The sequence below is a fragment of the Danio rerio genome, chromosome 20 (assembly GCF_049306965.1).
Source record: "Danio rerio strain Tuebingen ecotype United States chromosome 20, GRCz12tu, whole genome shotgun sequence".
Taxonomy (NCBI): domain Eukaryota; kingdom Metazoa; phylum Chordata; class Actinopteri; order Cypriniformes; family Danionidae; genus Danio; species Danio rerio.
The window spans coordinates 42651166-42672153 of record NC_133195.1 but is presented as its reverse complement, the minus strand read 5'-3'; the positions used below and the strand labels follow the sequence as shown (position 1 = coordinate 42672153).

General features: G+C 36.1%; 3 protein-coding genes across 6 annotated transcripts in view; 1 reads left to right on the top strand and 2 right to left on the bottom strand.

Moving 5' to 3' along the window:
* The window catches only part of si:dkey-217m5.8, a 34848-nt gene extending 21583 nt beyond the window's left edge, over nucleotides 1–13265 (top strand). The window contains exons 20-29 of one of the 4 annotated variants that reach the window (XM_073933098.1): nucleotides 44–167; nucleotides 317–505; nucleotides 602–689; nucleotides 5271–5375; nucleotides 5453–5540; nucleotides 5629–5724; nucleotides 5801–5917; nucleotides 6000–6123; nucleotides 8496–8572; nucleotides 13144–13265. Coding sequence is in view for 1 of the 4 variants with exons in the window: in XM_073933099.1 (XP_073789200.1) it covers nucleotides 44–167; nucleotides 317–505; nucleotides 602–689; nucleotides 776–816 (442 nt within the window). In the remaining 3 variants the exon portion in view is untranslated. Of the gene's footprint in view, nucleotides 1–43; nucleotides 168–316; nucleotides 506–601; nucleotides 690–775; nucleotides 821–1234; nucleotides 1388–5245; nucleotides 5376–5452; nucleotides 5541–5628; nucleotides 5725–5800; nucleotides 5918–5999; nucleotides 6124–8495; nucleotides 8573–13143 lie in introns of those variants that run through there. The other 3 variants (XR_012395666.1, XR_012395667.1, XM_073933099.1) reach the window with 3 other exon arrangements.
* Nucleotides 1–20988, bottom strand: part of esco2 (establishment of sister chromatid cohesion N-acetyltransferase 2) — a 365881-nt gene that overhangs the window by 321703 nt on the left and 23190 nt on the right. The window lies entirely within an intron of this gene.
* On the bottom strand, nucleotides 9282–16452 carry pimr130 (Pim proto-oncogene, serine/threonine kinase, related 130). Its single transcript, XM_068215580.2, has 7 exons — nucleotides 15363–16452; nucleotides 13116–13787; nucleotides 11947–12089; nucleotides 11265–11643; nucleotides 10724–10900; nucleotides 10515–10603; nucleotides 9282–10039 (listed from the first exon to the last, which is right to left on the bottom strand). The coding sequence occupies exons 1-7, from the start codon at nucleotides 15493–15495 to the stop codon at nucleotides 10019–10021; spliced, it is 1614 nt and encodes a 537-aa protein (XP_068071681.1). The 5' UTR covers nucleotides 15496–16452; the 3' UTR covers nucleotides 9282–10018.

Here is a 20988-nt window from a genome sequence, read left to right as displayed (position 1 = left end):
AGGCAAGAAGTGTATTAGATGAAATGATTCTGCCCCTTTTTAGGGTGGGAAGTAAAACCACATCCAATCTTCCGGCACATGTCCAAGCAGTTCAAGAAAGGAAAAGGAATGACAAAACATTAGTGGACTTAATTCTCACATCAAAATCAGCAGAGCAGCATTTGGTGGTATGGATGGTTTCACTTTAAATTACTCCTCCAGACTCTGAGTATAGTTGACTTAAATAGTCCATTGACAATTTAACTAATATTTGCCAAATTTAATTAATGATTTGTGCATTTACATATGAAATATAATTTCCTTCTATGGCCCAAAGGATACACTTGGTGGGAAAAGGTCAAACTGGTTTCCCCTAAAACCCCGTGCTCAGGTGCCTGTCTACATTGAGAATGAGCAGTCCCTGTTAGTCCTTTGTAACTACATGAGCGGAGTTCATCATAGAACCCAAACGCAGCTGACCTACAATAATGAGGTGGAGTTCATTTGTGGATGTCTCCTTTCAGAGGTAATCACAAAACATGCATGTACATGAGCATGCTTATGTTCAGCAGTGTGTATGTTTTATTTTTTTAGTAAATTTATTATTTGTATATTTGTACAGGCCATCATTCATGGCCTTTGCGAGTACAAGGCTTGTCTTGGCAGGAGGCTGAAGATGTTTTCCTCCAGGGTCCTGTTTATCACTCATGGTATGTTTTACATTTTTTTTTACGAAAACTTTAAAGTTTTTATGTTAAATACAATTTCCGACAACAGCATTTATTGTTTCTTTTAGTGAAGTTGATGAATTTGATAGAAGAATTGCCCGAGAAATGAAAAATCTTCCCAACAAGAATGTAAAGCATTTATTTTATTTGATGTTATTTTCTACGTAATAAATGGTTATTAATGCAATTTTTCTCTGCATTGTTTACAGCTTGGGGACTTGTAGGATGTCATGAAAAGTACACAAAAAATAAAGTTTGTTGAGAGAGTCCTATAAATTATTTTATTTAAAGAAAGAGATTATATTTATTCCCTAAACTCAATACTAAACAGTGTGATAAATCCTTAATGATTAAAAAAAACAAAAAATGATTAAAAAATAATGTACTCAATCATAGCGTAATATTTATAGTAGAAAAATAGTGTAAGTTACAATTTATAAGCAGTTAAATTCAGGTTAGGCGATCTTTCAAACAGCAGGTGGCACTGTCTGAAAAAACGATAGGTCTGGAGGTGCAGGTCTGAACCTGGTCTGAACGTGCAGTTGGGTCTCCGGGCCTGCAGCTTCATAATATTGGTTTATAGTCTAATGTTAGCTTTTCAGTTCTTGCGTTTGCATTGAAGATCCAAAAGTGCTCAAAGTTGTATTTTCATATGAGGATTATCCGGCTGGACAAAACGTGTAAGTGTAATGAACAGTGTTTGAACACAAAGCTTATAATTTGCAATCTTCTAAAAGCCTATGGAAAAATCCTACAGGGATATTATCAAGGGAACCAGTTGTATGCTAGCAGCCGATTTACCTACAAGGTGATTTCATAGTTCCTCCACTTTATTGTTTTGCAAGGAGGAATGGGCAAAGATTTCAGTCTAGCAAAGCTAGTAGAAACCTATAGACGTACTCCAAAAGACTTGCAGCTGTAATTGCACCCAAAGGATACTCCACAAAGAATTGACTCAGGGGAGCTGAATACTTTTGCACGCTGCACTATTCAGTTTTTATGTAAAAAAAAAAAAAACTTTGAACTCATGTATAATTTTCTTTCTACATTACAATTGTATGCCACTTTGTTTCAGTATTTCACATAACATTCCAATAAATATATTTATGTTTGTGTGAGAAATTGTGGACAAGTTCAAACGGGCATGAATACTTTTGCAAGCCATTGTTTCAGTAGCTACTTTTCCATCCACCTATTTTTATACACATTTTAGATATGCCCATAAAAAAATATTTAATAGAAACGGCAACATATGCATACGTTTTTTTAAAAATTGCATAAAAATGTATGGCCATAACTGAGTAGAATAAACTTTTTATTCGATAAGAAAAGATCAACTACGATGGAAACACTTTTACCAAACAAATTCCAGTATGTGCATTACAAACTCATGTGATTTTGTTATAAGAGGTCAAATGATTAAACAGATGTGTGTGAATGGATAAACCAGCAGGCTGAGCATATTGTAAAACATCTGCAATGTTGATTTGGTCATTCTAAAACCATTTCAGTATTAGTGTTATTATATTATTTAGGCCCACACGGAATCTGCGCGCGCAGAATTTTGCAGATTTTTAGCCCATCATTGATTCTGTTTATTTACATGTGTAAATGTGTGTAAATGTATATTTATTCAGATTTTTAATTAATTTTAGTATAATTAATAGCTAATATGAAAATGTTCATATGATTTATTCACAATACAGTTTGTAAAGTAATATTTTCTGTCTTTTAGTAGTATGAGAGACTTGCTTTGTTTACCAAATAAAATGTATCTATTTGGATCTGCATTGTAGACTTTAAAAAAAGTTAAAAAGCTAATATTTTTATTTAATATATTAGGTTTTTAGTTATGATACTCCCAAAATCATTCCGCATAAATCCGCAGATTTTTAACAAAATTCTCTTAATTTTAAAAGTTTACACACATTTTCTTGATATATTTTTAGCTTTGCTTTTAAAGTGTAGTCCCTTTGTCCTCCAAATGTAACACTGGTCATTGTGGCCAAACAATCTTAGTTCCATCAGACCTCAGGACATGTCTCCAAAATTATTATTTTTTCCAGTGTAATTTAACAATAAATTTTGTAACAAAATTCTCTGCAAAAATAGCAAAAAATGTCAGCAGATTCCGTCTGGCCTTATTAATGACCTCCAGAGCTGTCAAGGGTGTCTGTGCTCCGCGTCTCACGCCTTCAAACACCATCACATGTTCATTGCATGTCAGCATCATCTTCTTAGGGTCAAGTAATTTATTAAATAAAGAAAAGATTCACGCAGCTTCTACCACAGCTAATCTCGTTTTTACTGTTGATATTTGATCAGGAAGTGATGATTTTGTTCTCTTTGACCCATCGAATGGAAACGCTGCTTATTCGCACGCCTTTTATGCTGTATTGCTGTTTTGCGCATGAATTTAATACACATCTTTGGATGGAAACATAGCTAGTGATTCAGCATGTGCATTTAATAATGTTAAAGAAGTTTAGTATGTATTAATTAGATTATAGACCTTGCCATTGCAGTGCAGTGAGTGCACTGTTCTGTGCTTCTGAATGGCTGTATTTAAATTTTGTTTAGGGCAAACAGCCAAATTACTTATCACTGCAAATCTTGTCATGTAGCGTGTTGTTAGTACACGAGGTTACAATGTAATCTGCTCACCTAATGTTCATAATATTTATATTATTTGATAAATAATAACCACGTCATGTGGAACTCTGAATCTGTGTCTCACTTCAGAGTCTGCTAATGTCCACCAGAGGTCGCATTTCAGTCACGAATGCATGCTTTGAGGGCCAAACAAAGACAGACATTCCAGAACGTAACACGCATTTTCAAAGCAAATATCTGACTTCAGCATTGTTTTTCAGATGAACAAGAATGTTCACTTAGCGTCTTTCTTAAATATCTGCAAACATATTATGGTTATTGTATGCTTTAGAAGAGTCAATAACTTACATGTGGCATCCTTTAAGACTCAAAATCACCCAAGAGTAGATGAAAACATCCAAAACAGCACACAAGGGTTAACAATCTATCAGTTTTTCATTCAGTCATTTATTTAAATATTCATTTGTAAAAACATGTCAAGCTAATTCTGACAATGATACTGTAATACAGTTGAAACCAGAAGATTACATACACTCTAAAAAAAGGAACATAACCATTTTTTTAATTAAATGTCTGATGGTAAATTGTTCTAAACGTTTACTATTTTGGGTCACTTAAGATTACCTAAAAGATTTACATTTTCTAAATGCCAGGATAATGAGAGAATTTTTTTTGTGAAGTTTATTTATAAACAAATTTCAAGAGGATCACGTGCTTATGATTGTTCACAGCTGTTCCGACTTTAGCTAATAACTGATTATCCTATCAGACGATCCTTAACTCGCTATCAATAACCAGACTTTTCTCATCTCAATATCTTCGTCTCGAAGAAACCCCCCCACCCAACCCTACTTTCCCTCCTTTCAAACGGGCGTCAAGGTGGCCAGCGATTAGCGATGTGGCCTCACTGCAAGAATGCCCCTGGTTTAATTCCTTTCCAAACCAGACAGCATTTCTGTGCGGAGTTTGCTAGTTCTCCCCGTGGTCGTGTGGGTTTTCCCTGGGTCCTCCGGTTTCCTCCCACAGTTCAAAAACAAGCACTCTAAACAATTAATCCAAAATATTTTAGCTAAACTCTGAGTACACCTGCAACATCCATATCTGACTCTTAGCTACAATAAGCAAGAGGGGGAGTCATCGAGATCTACCTGAGCTCAAACTCCCCTCTCGCCTTGCAACGGGAGGGAGCCCAGGGTTCGAGGATCTTTTAAGCTCAGGGCTCTCTCCCGGTACAGCACGCCAAACTAGTCTTATTATCAATCATCAGCTAAGTGTGAACTCTTGAATTAATTTTAAAAGTTTACCTACATTTTCTTGGTATATTTTTTAGCTTTGCTTTTAAACTGTAGTCCCTTTGTCCTCCAAATGTAACACTGGTCATTATGGCCAAACAATCTTAGTTCCATCAGACCACAGGACATGTCTCCAAAAATTAATCTTTTTCCCAGTGTAACTTAGCAAATTGTAATCTGGCTTTTTTGTTGATTCTGGCTTGTTGATTTTCCCATGTTGTCACACAATGAAGCAGTGTGTTTGAGGTTTTCCTTAAATACTATTCTACAATTGTGCCTTTGTCTTCGAGTGAAACTTTCAGGTCGAAGAAACCCCTTTTATGTGGTCAGTAGCTGGGCAGGTTTCTAATACCTATATGCCAGTTGCCATCATAATGTTATCATCCACTCTGCAGACTTACATGCTGATGAGATCAGGCCTGAAAAGGCAGTTTACCCTGCCGACAACAACACTTCATTTGCATCTGTCCCCACCTACATGAATCACTGTCTGTAAAATGTATAAAAACTTAGTGCTTGCTGTACAGTAGAGAGTTTCCTTTCAATTTTGCTTTAAAGATATCGAAAGTTCTCCCTGCTTTTTTGGACTTGTTTGAGAAGTTCACAACAAACTGTATGTACATTTTATTACAGTACATGTCTTCACCCCTGTACATAGAATAAATGGAGTGGTAGAAACAGAAAGAGCAGGTTTACCGGGGAGGAGGTGGAGCAAGTGAATAGCTACCTCTCACAAGCAAATACATGTACATGTCCAAAGCAGGTAATCAAAGTGTTTGTAATATTCTTATTTTTTTTAGGTCTTAACGTACTATTTGAAGTACTATTTGTTTGTTACAGCACCGGTGGAATTGCTTACATTGCATGCAATGTGGTGGTACCACAAACAAAGTCTCTACATCGGTCAGTTTTCACAAGATTTCTGAAGGTAGGTTTTTATGTTGTTTTGTGGTGTGAACTTGGCCTGCTGCTATCTGTACGTTTATACCTGATTTGTGCATAACACTGTTTATCAGACTTGGCAGAGACTCCAGGAAGAAAGTGCAAGACTAGCTGAATTAAAGACTTACATTGCACAGATGAAGTGGTGTCACGGTGATGGGCAACTGGTGGTAAGCTTAAAAGTACATTTGATCAAAGAATACAAATTCAAACACTAAGATGATTCGTTGTGTTTTACGTCTACAGGGATGCCAGATTCATCTCATGGCAATCAAGACACCCCACACAGAAAACTTCAGCAGTCAATTGCGGGGCTTTCCCTTAGTGTGAGGCAGCAGAAGCAAACCCTTTGCTGGCAGAATGGTATAAAATATAATACAACATAATATAATATAACTAGAATTAGGGGCAGCACGATGGCTCAGTCAGCACTGTCACCCCACAGCAAGAAGGTCGCTGGTTCGAGTCCTGGCTGGGCCTGTTTGGAATTTGCATGTTCTCCCTGTGTTCGTGTGGGTTTCCTCCGGGTGCACCAATTTCCTCCACAGTCCAGACACATGCAGTATACAGTAAGTAAATAGAATAAACTAAATTGGCTGTAGTGAATGAGTGTGTTTGTGAATGAGAGTGTATAGCTGCTTTTCCACTATCGTGCCAAACCGTTCTAAGGACACTTCGGTAGGGTTACGGTTGTTTCTCCACTGACCTGGAACGGCGCGGCACGATTACAAACCGTTCTCGGCGCGGAATTCTCGGCACAGTTAGACAACCGTGCTGAACTGTGCTGACAGATTTTGTGTGTTGACGTCGCGACTCGGTTGCTAAGCTACCACAGCTGGCTCAGCAGAAGCGCTAGTCATCAGACATCCTCAATAAACTACACTACATTTAATATAAAATAATGATCCAGGTCTAAACGATACAGTTTGAAAAGGGTTTTAAAACCATAGAGCAGTCTCTGGCAGAGAAGTGAATATCTCATCACATTCTTACGAAGATTTTTTATTTATTAAAGTTATCATTTTATTGACTTGAATACAGACCTACTTCACCTGCCTGAATGTGAGTTTATTGCACACAGCGCTGTATTTCAATCAGCGGAAATCAGCAAAAATTTTAATTTTATTCGAATAAAGCGAATTAAGCGAATAAAGTCACGCTTAGCATCGTCGATGTCCAAATTCCACAACAACATCACTATATCCATGGAACACGAACTTGCAGACTCTTTTAACAACGAGGAAATAATTGCACTTTTTACTTCAAAGCCAGGACAGCTTGTTAATACCGGCGAGACCACCTGAAGGACGGCGTGTTGTAATGTCGGCCATCCAAAAGACTTTGCTTAAAAGGTTTTCGGAGCGGCACTGTAACTGTCCAAGGTACTGTTGTATGATTTATATTATAGCATATGCACTAATAAACAAATCACAAGAATGAATTAATTAAATAAATATGGATTCTTAAATGTCAGTATTGCTTTTACTCAAAAAATCAATACGTTTTGACAAATGTTTTATAAAAATAAAATGAGCAATTTTCATCATTTCAGCTATAGGCAATTATATGATTCAGTTATACATAAGTTATATGACATTTATGAGGCATGTAACATGTTTCTGTGTTTTTGTTTTTTAGTTCTTGGTGATCTTTAATATAGCTACGCAAATAGTTTCTAAAACGTCAAGCAATAATTCGCCTACAGCTTGTTAGTTAATTATGAACACAAAAATAATTATAATAATAAAAATAAAATGATCAAAATAAAAAGATAATAGAGCAGCATTTTGCTAAATATAATAGTGCTTTAAATGCTTTAAATCCTGCAATATATGTGTTGTTTCATATTCGTTTTTTATTTCACTTGCTGCATTCGTTATTTAATGTTTGAATAGTAAAACAAATAACAGCCATCACTTAATTGGTTTCATTTTACCATCAAAATGTAGTATATTTTATATCATTATCAACTTTTGATATAAAAACGCAGTGTAATTTAATTAATTGTTAAAAATGAAATATTTATGTGCTGTGTTTTTATTAGTGAAAGTGCCTGCTCACCTTTGACAAGGCCTGACCAAAATTATATTTCTGCCACTATAATGCAAATGCACTATTATTGTTGTCTTATCATTGTTTATTTTTCTGTTATGTTCAGAGATTTTAAATATAATTTATTTCCCCTCCAATTATTTTCAATCATCACGTTACATTTTGGTAATTTTCCCTCCAAATAAAATTTAGCCAGAGCTGCGCAACATATAAATAAATAAAGGTGCACATGTACCTATATTCAGCACCCCTATTTGATAGAGCGGCATAACAGTGTTTAGTCACATGGTTGCTTTCGCTTTTATGAAAAAAAAATATATATGTAGTTTCGGCTCTTATTTAACTTTAATTGAACAAAGGGAGCCGTTTACATTGCGTTACCAAGGCAACTACTGATGCGTTTTGTGTAATGTTTTAAAGAGCTTTGTTGCAGCACGACAGTGGAAAATGAAACTGTATCTGTGCTGTCTGGCCCGGTTTGGCACGGAATGGAACAGTTCTGTTTGAAGAACGATTCAGCACAATAGTGGAAAAGCGGCTTATGAGTGTTTTCCAGCATGATGCTGGGTTGTGGCTGGGACGGAAAGCATTTTTACAGTGCATTAGTTCTCAGATGCAATCACATGTATGCTTTTACTTCAAACACATTCAGCTCAGTGACATTAAATCCAGCTAATCTTTGTTAAATCTACAAACATTGTCATGTTTGTCCCTGAATGATCTCAGTTGAAACACACAGTAATCAGCAGTAATTATCCTTTAAAAAAGAGAAGAAATACTTATTTTTGACAAATGTGACTTTATTTCAAACTTCAGAACAAATTTGATAATTGTCATCAGTTGTGAGGCTTGTCGCCCCAGACTAATGTCAGTTTTTGTCCGTGTTCAGCTCAGCACCACCTTCAAGATGGGCAGTTTCCAGTGGCACCACGTGGAGGAACGGACTTCGCCACCTATATATACAGGGTTTGGATTATCACTCACCATAAACTACAACTACATACAAAATCACTAGTCAATAAATGATGTCCTCCAACCATCAATCATATAGCACATTAGCAAAACATTAGACTAAAGAAGGCTGTATATGAGGACAATATCAAAGCAAATACTAAAGGTCGTAACTTTATTCCTCTTCAGAACACAAATGAAGATATTTGACTGAAAATAATGAAGATCTTTTAGTCAAATCTGAGAGCTCCTTAATCCTTCATAGACAGCAAGATTCCTGACTATGAGAACTTTATGCACATAAAACAAAAATAACTTTATTCAACAATTTCTTCTCTCAGTGTCAGTATAGGGCACGCGTTCACGTGTTGCGCCCTGACATATAACCTTGGATGCGCCTGTGTATTTTTTAAGAGAGGAAGTCAGAGAGGAAGTCGCGCAGGCATCCAGTGGGGTATATGTCACTGCACAGTGCTTGTGAACGCATGCCCTATCATCACACTGAGGAGAAGAAACTGAATAAAGTTTGTTTTATGTGAAGGCATATGATCTGTTTTGAGGAGGTTTTTGTAGACTTTGAGTCTGGATGAGGGAGCTCTAAGATAAAGATAAAACTAGTAAAAATAGTTCTGAAGATGAACATGAGGATGAGTAATGAATAACATAACTTACTTTTTTAAAAATGTTTTATTTATTTATTATTATTATTTTTTTTGTTGTTTTTAGAAGAATTTCTGATTGGTCAAAAACATGGCCAGTTATAGATTTATATTTCAATATGGGCAGTTTTTTTATTGTTTTATTTATTATTGATTTTTTTTTTTTATTAAAATAATTCCACTTTTTAATTTTATTATTATAATTCTTTTTTTTTTTTTTTTTACTTTTAAATTTTTTTTTTCCAGTTTTGTGGCCAGATTGGCTGGTGAGTGATAATGTTCATTGGAAACCCTGTATATATATCAGTTGATCCCAGTAATCATTGGTCAGGAGTCTCTCTCTTCTGGCTCAAATTACATTTTTTAGAGAGTGACACCCAAAATATATGGACCTGGACTGGGAACGACTGAGATTTTTTTTTTATTATTTATTATTTTATTATACATGTTATTTTAGCATGTGGAAGTGTAAGAGTTAAAGCAAAAGCTGATATTAAAGTGTAAGAAGGGCTGTATACACTATATGAAGGTCTAAACTGTAAAGTGCTTTATCATATTTTATAATTTTTGTAATTTACATGAATTTTAATTAGAGCCAGTGTAAATGTTGAAATAAGAGCTATGACACTGCAGAACCAAACTATGTTCAGCTCTCTGGATAAAGTTATGTTTAGCTAAAGGACTATGGTGGTGTGGTTGGCTCAAAATCCTCAGCTTCTTCTATTTTGGTTGGAGCTGCTGGAGTTTTTAGCCGAATCCAGCACTGAACTGGGAGATTCTGGAAGTGGTCCTTTGTCAAATGCTAGATCTTTTTTACAATTCTCTGTAACATAATTAAAACAAAATTGTTAAAAAAAGGAAATTTAACAACACAAGACTGTCGTCTGACATTAGCTGGGTTTCCATCAGCCTGTGTTAATGCACCTTTTATTAAGTATCACATGAGGAACAAGTTTCAAATAAAAATCCCTTAATTCACAAAACGTTTTTATGCTCACTTGAGGTCATTTTGGACTCGTGTGAAAAAGAGTTCATGAAGGAAATGCATTTGTCAAATTAAGTTTGATGTAGCGAGCATTTCTCAATTATTCCTCCCTTGTTAAACCGTTGGCTACGAGGTTACCAATACTACAGTTCAGCCGCTCGACCAACTTGATGAAAATCATTTGCTCATAATTCACATTTATAATTATAAGATATATATATTTAGTGAACTTTGAAAAGATGTGCTTCACATTAGGATGGAAACTCAGCTCATGACAGATTCATTTGACTGATGACAAAATCCTCAAAATTACCTTAAACCAGTCATGGGCACGAAGTGCATTCAGCTTATACCGAGACCAGGGCAGTGTCTGCAGACAACCGCTGATGAAATCGCTGCATTCTGTGTAGAAAAAGAAAGGAAGAGATACATGTAAATTTTACCTTAAAGTTTATACATGCTTTTTTCATTGACATTAAAAATGTCCTACACAACCATCTTTAGCTGAAGTAAAGATCTCACCTTTTGACCTTCCGTGTTGGTGTAAATTTCTGTCATTCAACTTGAGGAGGTCATGGTTGTCTGGAAATTTTTTGAACATCAGGACATACTGAAGAATCCCGAGTGACCACACTGTCGCTGGCTCAGCATAGTAATAGCCAGCCGTTTTAGCCTCGGGAGGGCTGAACTGGAATGTGCCTGAAAGAAAGAGATTTTGTTTCCATTAGCACATCATCTAAATTTCCTTCAGAAAATGTAAACAACAGTGTAGATCAGGGGTGCCCAAGCCCAGTTCTGGAGGATCTGTGTCCTGCAGAGTTTAGCTCCAGCCCAAGTTAGACACAACTGAACGAGCTAATCAAGCTCTCACTAAGTATACGAGACATTTTCTGTCAGGTGTGTTGAAGCAGGTTGGAGCTAAACTCTGTAGGCCACCGGCCCTCTAGGACTGAGCTTTGGCACCCTTGGTATAGATAAAAAACAATGGATGTTTCAAGAGTCTCATGTGAATGACCCTTGACCCATCACAAGAGCTCCTCAGAGCTTTGAGGGATTTACTTACCCAAATAAGTTGTGTAATAGTACTTCATTAGGAGGTCACCGCACCCGAAGTCAATCAGTTTAACTTCATTGGTCTGCGGGTTCATCAGCAAGTTGTCAGGCTTAATATCGCGATGAAGCACTCCACGTTTGATGCATGTGTCAGCTGCAATTGTTGTGTGGAACATGATTTTCTGCAACACGTCTTCTTCGATGTTGCCTCTGTGGCTTCTTAAAAAATCCGTTACGCTCACAGAGGGTATGGGCCGCTCTAGGACCATAAAGTAGCGGTTATCCTCCACCTTCCAGTCCAGAAGCTGAACGAGTTCTTTGACCTTGGGGCCTTTAGTTGCAAGAAAGTGCAGAGCAATCTCTGCTGGAAGTGGATGGCTAAACCCCGGCTAGAAGAAAGACAGAAAGAAAGTTGATCAGATCATTTGAAAAGTTATTTCCAGTTAAAACTGTTGATGTATTTCATTAAAAGCAGTGGGCAGATTATAAAGAACAAAACAAAGACAGACACATTTTTTTAAAGGAAAATAACTGACTTTTGTTTACTTAGCATGTTTCTAAAATATCTTTTTAATATTAAATAATATATATTTTTGTGCTTTAGAAGAGTCAAAAACTTACATACAGCACCTTTAATATGACATGTTTAAAATAAACACAGTTAATTAGAGCAAAGAGCTCAGACTACTTACAACAAAGATGTATCGCTCAATCTTGAAATCAGCTATTTTTACAGCCACCGGAAGGCCATCTTCTAAACGGGTTCCTGCGAAAACGGTTCCATAACTTCCTTTGCCCAGTTTAGCACCAATTTCATAGTGATGTGAGTTGATCTCTGTGAAAAGACAAAGTAAAGAAGTTAGACAAGGCAAGTTTATTTATAAAACACATTTCATACACAGTGGCAATTTAAAGTACTTTACATAAACAGGAATAAAAGCAATAGTATCTGCTTGCAGCCTTTATGATGCAAGCTGAGATTGCATCACTCAGCGATGCAATGTCAGACACAATGCACTCAAATGGAGCTAGTGACATCACTGTGACAGTTGGGTTTAGGGGTGGGGTTACATGAGCCCATTAAAAAGCATTGGATGCAGCCCAGATTGCATTGCACCAGTTCTGTATCCAGACCCCTCTCAATAAAAGAGACAAGTATAAGAAGATAAAAAACAAGTAATAAAAATGATTAAAAACAGATTAAAATGTGTTAAAACAAGTTATAAAGGAATGAAAAGGAAAAGAGAGACACAGTAGTGCGATCTGTCAAACGTAGCACAGTGCTCATTCAATAAAGGCACAGCTAAATAGATATATTTTCAATGTGTCTAATGTTGGAGCACATCTGATCATTTCTGGCGTAGAAGCTGAAAGTCGATTCAACCTGCTTTGTCTAGACTCTTAAAGTTTCTAGTTTATAAGATCTAAGTAATCTAGTAGGTTTGTATTCAGTGAGCATATCTGTAATGTATTAAGATCCTAGGCCATTTAGTGATTTATACACAAGTAATAATACTTGAAAATCTATTCTGAATGTAACTGGAAGCCAGTGTAAAGACTTGAGAACAGGTGTAAGTGTTAATAAAATGTGTGAATTAGTGACGGTGCTGTCTTCATGTAAAACTACCTGCTCCATCAGGGGTCACCACAGCAAAATTAACCCCATCATCTAAACCTTTTTTATTCTGTCTTCCCTATATATATATGATTATGATTGAGTTTTATATATATTCCATCTTAGTTATCAGCTATCCCTGAACAAAATGTGTATTAAAGCCAGTTTAAAGCATAAAAATAATGAAAGCACTACTAAAATATGCATGTGTGTTGGGTGACTGGGCTGTCATGGTAGTAAACTTACCAATAATGTGTGTGTCTTGATCCTTCAGCTCTTCTGGCTGAGGTGGAACAGAGCCCTCTGTCTGACAGGTTGCACCTTGAGCGACGTCATCTTTACAGCCGGGCTTAGCAGAGACCACATTTGGAGGGTCGTCATGACTACAGCCGGGCTCAGCAGAGAAGCTCTCTGTGTCCTCACTGTGACCATCCACAGGCTCTACTAGGGGTTGATCATCACCGTGAACACTGTCAGGCTCTACCAGTGGTTGTTCTTCACCGGGAACACTGTCGGGCTCTACCGGTGGTTGTTCTTCACCGGGAACACTGTCGGGCTCTACCAGTGGTTGTTCTTCACCGGGAACACTGTCGGGCTCTACCAGTGGTTGTTCTTCACCGGGAACACTGTCGGGCTCTACCAGTGGTTGTTCTTCACCGGGAACACTGTCGGGCTCTACCAGTGGTTGTTCTTCACCGGGAACTCTGTCGGGCTCTACCAGTGGTTGTTCTTCACCGGGAACACTGTCGGGCTCTACCGGTGGTTGTTCTTCACCGGGAACACTGTCGGGCTCTACCGGTGGTTGTTCTTCACTCTGACCATCAACAGGTTCCTTCAGTGATGGTTCCTCAATCTGAACATTGATCTGTTCCTCAAGATGCAAAGATGAATCTTTACACCAGTCACCGATTTCTCGACCTAAAGGAAGGAATAATACGAAACAACAGATTTTAGTTTTACTTGAATAATATTTATCCAGTGTTTATTATTGATATGAACAAATGCTGTCAATTATGAAGTGACTTTTAGGTTAATTTCTTTCTACATTAGTTGTTGGTCATTAAATAAAAAATGTCACACAATTACTGTTCATAATCAAATTTACTTTGCAATTAATGATTTGTTTTGTACAAATACATGTCAATATGACTTTATAGCTGATATATTTTGTATCATATAACAATAAATAAAATAACCGTAAGCTTGGCAAAAACAACTAAAACCTATGAGAAAAGATTTCATGTTTTACTCTACAAATACCCTTAAAACATTAAACATCAACATTTGTTGTCCATTAAAACCACTGCATTGTGTTTTAGGACATATTCCTAAAGGATTTAGTGGTAAAAAATTACAAGTTACAAGCAAATTACAAGTAGAGACAAGGGATCTAACAGGGGTGTCAAACTCAAATCACATTGAGGGTTGTAATATTTATTTATTAATTTTGTATGGCAGTAGACATTATTTCTGTTCATATTCATAACACAAATTAAGATGTTTTAGGTGAAATCTGAGAGCTCCTCCATAGATAGGAAGGGTCCAGACCCATTCAGAGACCAGAAAGTACCAAAAACCTCCAAAAAACAGAGGAAGCCATACACAGGCATTCAGGGGTTTAATCAGTGCAAAGTGTTTGTGAACACATGTAATATACCAACACTGAAGAGAATAAACTGTTGGATAAATGTGTTTATACACAAGTATTCTCGTAGCTTGATAATATACAGAGTAAACCACTGTAGGCATTTGGTCTGCTTGAGAATGTTTTGTGGTATTTTTATGTACTTTGAGCAAGTCAGGAACCTTGCTGTATATACAGGAGGAGAGAGCGCTCAGAGTTCATCTAAAGCCTCTTCATTTGTATTCAGAAGATGAAAGAGGGTCTCAAGGGTTTGTGGAGTGACGTGAGGGTGAATAATTAATTACAGAATTAGCATTTTTGGGTGAACTAACCCTTCTATCTTAAAGCAGAGAAAATTATTTAGTCTTTACGGATTACGAATGCATAATTGAAAAACTTTATGCAAAGCAAAAACACTTTACTTAGTTTTTGTCTTGTTTCTAGTCCAAATATCAAAACATTAAATCAAGAAGCATTTTCTTGACTAGTAAAAATATTGTCTTGTTTTCAGAAATATGTCAAATTGGTCAAAATGAACTGAATTTTCTGTAAAACAAGCTAAATAATCTGCTAGGGGGAGGGTGGGGTTATTTGATTTTTGATTTTTACTAGACACAAAACAAAAACTATTATTTTATATTGCTGTTGGCATCATATTAGACATGTTTGTGTGTCATATGTTTGACACCCCCTGTGTTTACACCATAGCTTTCTTCAGGCCTGTTTTATTAGTGCTCATTAGGCCTATATTATTAACAAAAACCTTATTTTGTAATTTATATTTACAGTAAGGTAAAATAAGGGTGCCCTACCCAGTGTCCAGAATACAAAATGAGCTACATCTTCTTATAACACGCAACAATATTTACCATCACTGTTAGTCACGGAGGATACCGTGACCAATCCTTCCGGACGGTCGAATCTTTCATCTTGACCTGAGACGGTGGAATTGTTTCTTTCTCCCAGGAAGAGAGCAATTACTCCGAGTACGGTAAATAACATGGTGGATTAGCCTTAATAAACCGTGATATAAGAAAAGCTAATTATACAAAGCAAACTTTGTACAACTCACTAGTTACTCGTCAAATAAAGCAATGGCGAAAGTTGGATTGTACTGGGTGTCTGCCAAGAATTCGAACGCGTTCCAACGTTCTACAGCTGATACGTGATTGGTCAGATTTGCTCGGTTTTTCTTTGAATTGAAAAATGCAATAGTAAGGAGTTTATGTCCTTCGCGGGTGTTTTTGGAGCAAAATAAAACGGATTTTCATAAAATCTTTGTTTGACTGGTAAATATTTCCTGTTTGGTGAATCATTACTGGTCGTTTGGTGAACCACAGATTCGTTGTTTTAATCAGGGTCGATTTAAATACATTCACAGGTAAGAGTTGTTTTCGCATTTATTTTACACTTCAAATGTCAGTTTTTGCCGCAAAGCGCTTGTATACTCATGAAACAAGATATTTTACAGAGTATGTCATATCAGATTACTAGATATACACTACTTTAAGACTCCATTTACTTCAAAATACACAAGTAATGTAACGCTGAATTGAATGAAATGGCGTCATGTCTTACTGAGTAAATAATGTGATTAATTCAATCAACGAATTCGTTTATGACGGAATAATAATTAGAAAAAACTAGCAGTGTCCAAAACTGTTCACCCATTCACTTGTACTAATCGTGCCACTAGCAAATATACAGTAGGACACTTCTATACTACTTAAAGTTACATTTAAAGAGTTAACTATGCAGGTTAGGGTAATAGGCAAGTTATTGTATAACGATGGTTTGTTCTGTAGACAATCAAAAAATATATATAATTTAAAGGGGCTAATAATTTTGACCTTAAAATGTTTTTTTTTTTTTTTTAAAAAAAGACTTTTCTTCAGAAGAAAAAAATATTATCAGACATACTGTAAAAATGTCCTTGCTCTGTTAAACATCATTTTCGAAATATTTAAAAAAGGAAAAAAACATTCAAAGGGGGGCTAATAATTCTGACTTCAACTATATGTATGTATGTATATGTATATATGTATATATATATATATATATATATATATATATATATATATATATATATATATATATATGTGTGTGTGTGTGTGTGTGTGTGTGTGTGTGGTAGATTAAGCAGTTTTTGGTTAGTTTTGTAGTTTTGTGTTAATAAATAAATAAAATGTGCTCAGACAGGCAGAATTTCTGTTATGTGTGCCTTTTTTGTTTTTTTAAGGCGTGGAAAATAATTGTAGTTACAATGTAATGTTAGCCTTTAAACTTTTGAGAAACACTTGATTTGCTTAAATATTGATGCAGTTATGAATACAACTGTATTATTAGAGGTAATATTTATTGCATATTGCATCATTTATATAAATTTTGGACGATTACTTTTATGGAAAACAACAATCTGGTAACACTGTACCTCATCTTAAAATGTATAGCTATATTGTTCTGAGCTATGCACGACTATGTGGAAAAATATTTTTGTTAATAAATGAACTTGATGTGTTTAGATAACGTTGCTAGTTTACAGTACTTTATTTATATCAAGTCATTAAATCAGGAGATAGCTACCTTGCTTTTAAAAAGGTTCACAAACGCCTAATCTGAATCAACAAATCGTCTTTATTTGTTTACTTTTTACTTACCAAGTGGAAAACCGCAATGAACCTTGTGTACCATGGACTGTAAAAAAAAATAGATTGCGACATACAATGACCCCCAACTTCAATGAATAATTCAATAATAAAAAGATCAGCTAAATATATTTTTAAACTTTGTACTTTAAATATAATATTTTTGAAGTAAAATAAGTTAATTATTAAAATGAATGAATCAGTTTTATTAGGCATAATAACCCTAAACTGGGCAATCGAATATAATTTGATTCATTAAATATAACGTAAATGATAACATATTTATCAACATCGACTAATCTCCAATAAAAAATAAATAAAAAAACATTATGCAGCATTAATCTACCAAGTATTGTTGAATGGAAGTCACGTTGACTGAAGTATATTCTTATTTACAGTTGTCTCGACCCTGTTTACAGACGCTTTTCATGAACAAAACAAAAAAAAACTACGATAATAGGCGTAAACCAGGTTTAAAAAAAATTGCGTTGACATCTATTGGTAATTATACGAGGCCTTGAGCGTCTCCATATGACGCCTCAAGGCAACCCCTTGAAAGCAATGGAATTCCTTTTGCATCGGTATAGTGATGCTAAGGGGCACCTTCAGCGTCCTCATACTGCTGCGCAAGGTCCTTGACCATGCTTCAGATTTTGGCGCCTTCGGGGTGAGAATGGGTTGGTTTAATCCCAACTGCAACTTTGGCTAAAAAGGAGCTGAATGGAGTGAGGACCTAATGAAAAATGCTCGACTCTGCAGTTCTCATTTCATATCAGGTAGGTTTACGATATGCTGGATCATACACCTTACTTTCATTGCAGCAATGATTTCAGCAAAAACAGTTCAATATGGTGAATTGAACTGGGGCGACACAGTGGGTAGCACGATCGCCTCACAGCAAGAAGGTCGCTGGTTCGATCCTCGGCTCAGTTGGCATTTCTGTGTGGAGTTTACATATTCTCCCTGCGTTCCCGTGGGTTTCCTCCGGGTGCCCCGGTTTCCCCCACAGTCCAAAAGACATGTGGTACAGGTGAATTGGGTAGGCTAAATTGTCTGTAGTGTATGAGTGTGTGTGTGTGTGTGTGTGTGTGTTTGTGTATGTTTCCCAGAGATGGGTTGCGGCTGGAAGGGCATCCGCTGCGTAAAAACGTGCTGGATAAATTGGCGATTTATTCCGCTGTGGCGACCCTGGATTAATGAAGGGACTAAGCCGACAAGAAAATGAATGAAACTGCAGAATCTGAATGCTTAGAATGAAACGTAAAAATCTAAGTTCACATACCCTGCCGTACAGGTGCAGCTCGCTGTCAGAATGCTTGTTGATGATTACCCAGGTCTTGTACAGCTCTGTCTTCTTTCCTTGTCTTTGGCTAGGCAGAACATCAGTTTTTAGCACTACATAGTTTTGAGTCTGTTAATCATGGAACATTATTTCTTAGACATGAACACAGAACAACCTGGAGTTTCAGTGTGATAGTTGTACATTTGGGGTTGGATGCTTGGTCATTTCATCTTATCCAATATCCATTGGGAGGGTGCTATCGCAAATATACCTGTTAGATGAACACCGCTCACTTTAATGTTAATTTTGTCGAATAACTGTTTATTACTGGATGACAAGCTGTTATAATACGCTGAAAGCATTATGTACATAATAGGGATGGGAAGATTAACCGATATGTATCGATACACGGTCATGCGCGTGCACGGTGCGAGTGCATCGGTAGAGCAGCAGAGGATGAATGAAATTTTGGAAGCAAATCGAGATGCATCGGTTTTTGCGAGATGCATCGGTTTTTCCAAGATACAGCTTATATTTTTAATATAGAATGTATTTTTTTATTTATTAGCAAGTGTTGTCAACCTGTTTTTGGCGCATTATTTAATCGACCTACATGAAGTATGGCTTAGCAACGGACTTGCGGATGTGTACACTTACACTACAACTCAGTGTATCAGGTGTGCGGATGAAGCTAGTGAAAGTTTGAGAAGCAAAACAAACATTTTATTCCCCACTGAGTTTTAAATCTAAGTATGGCAACATTATGGATTTTGCAAAAAAGATGGACTACTTTTTAGGACAGATGCAATTTGCAAAATGTGCCGCGCATCTGTAAAATACACGGGCAGTACGACTAATCTGATATCTCACTTGAAGCGGCGCCTCGGTATTGTTGTGGAAGCATCTTCCAGTGTTTCTGCATCCCCGGCTTCCCGCTCTGCTTCAACTGTAGCTACCAGCTCCAAAAGTGGTGAGAAAAGCATTGCAAGTTGTTTCCATGCGCAACAGTTTTGTGCGCTCTACGGCAATAACGAATGCTATTGCATTGTTCATCTGCAAAGATTTTCAGCCTAGTGTCACGGAGAACAAAGGTTTTAAACACCTCCTCCTGTTAATTTGTATTTATTTATATTTTTATTAGCCTGTTGTTTACAGTGACAGTGATGTTTCAAAGCAGCATAACACTGCTAGTTCACGAGCTTAAGTTTTGAATATTCAGTGGCACAATATATCTTTGTAAAACTTGTTTTCATAGTTGAAAGGTTAAATCACAATTCTTGTTGTGCAATGGTAAACCTTTATGTTGAAAGAGTGCAAATATATATATATTTTTAATATATATTGCACTTATACATTCTGTTTATCTTGAAAATACTTAAATAATATGTGCTATGGGTTGTAAAATGGCCCTCTACTGTAAACTGACACTATGGCTCTGAGAGAAAAGCCAGTTTGTTAAAAAAAGTCTTGGTTTTGCTTTGTTAATAAATAATCAAACTCATTCAATGGCACAGCATCCTTTCTTACATCATCTCATAAACTTGATCTAATTAGTTAGTGCTGAAATATCGCATTGTATCGTGATATGGGTGTGAATCGTATCGTGTTGCATCGCAATATGTTACAAATGTATCGCTAATATATCGGATCGTATTCTTTGTATCGAGATGCGTATCGGATCGGCATTATAGCTTAGATGCCCAACCCTAGTACATAATATATTTAATATGTAATCAATATAACTTATCTCTAATACAACAACAAACTCTGTACCGCATCAGATGTCATTCCCTCGCTGTAAATGCTAGCGATCCCGTTTTTTTCTGCAGCCTCGCTGCGCACGCATCCTGAATATTTATGAACATGGTAATTTGCCTAAAGAATTCTGACTTTATAACTCAGAATTGCGACTTTATAACTCAGAATTACGACTTTATAACTCAGAATTCTTTATAATTCAGAATTTTTAATTCAGTGGCGAGAACGGGCTTCCATGCACATTGGCAATAGGCCAGCTAAAAAAAAAAGCTTTAAAAAAATCTCGCAAAATAAATGAAAGCAGAGTTGCCCACTTAATTCAACCTGGTAACTTTTTGACACTTTCCTTGGCATATAGCCTACTGAAGATTTCATGTTAGATGCTTACCTGATGCCACCTAATCTGCAGTGTTGGAAGGATGTAAAATGTATGATGTTTCTACCATAATTATTTCAGAAGTCTAGGTTAAATGTGCTGTGTTCTCACCTTTACTACTCATAACTAACTAAAAAAAATGAAACAGGCATCTTGTTTTTAAGGCATCTTTTTCAATATTAGCCTATTTAATTGTGCTTTTATGACAATTCTGAATTTGTGTGTTATTTTTTCATAATTTTAATTTTAGTTGGATTTAGTTTAATCCGTATGCAATCTTTTTTATTATTTATAGTTTTGTTGAAAAATAACTTGGTAAAAGACAAACAGCCCGTGCTAAATAAAGATTACTTATTGAATAGTAATAAGTGCATGTATTTAGTTATCTATTTTGTATTAAATAATGTACTTCTGTTACAAGAAAGAAAAGATGG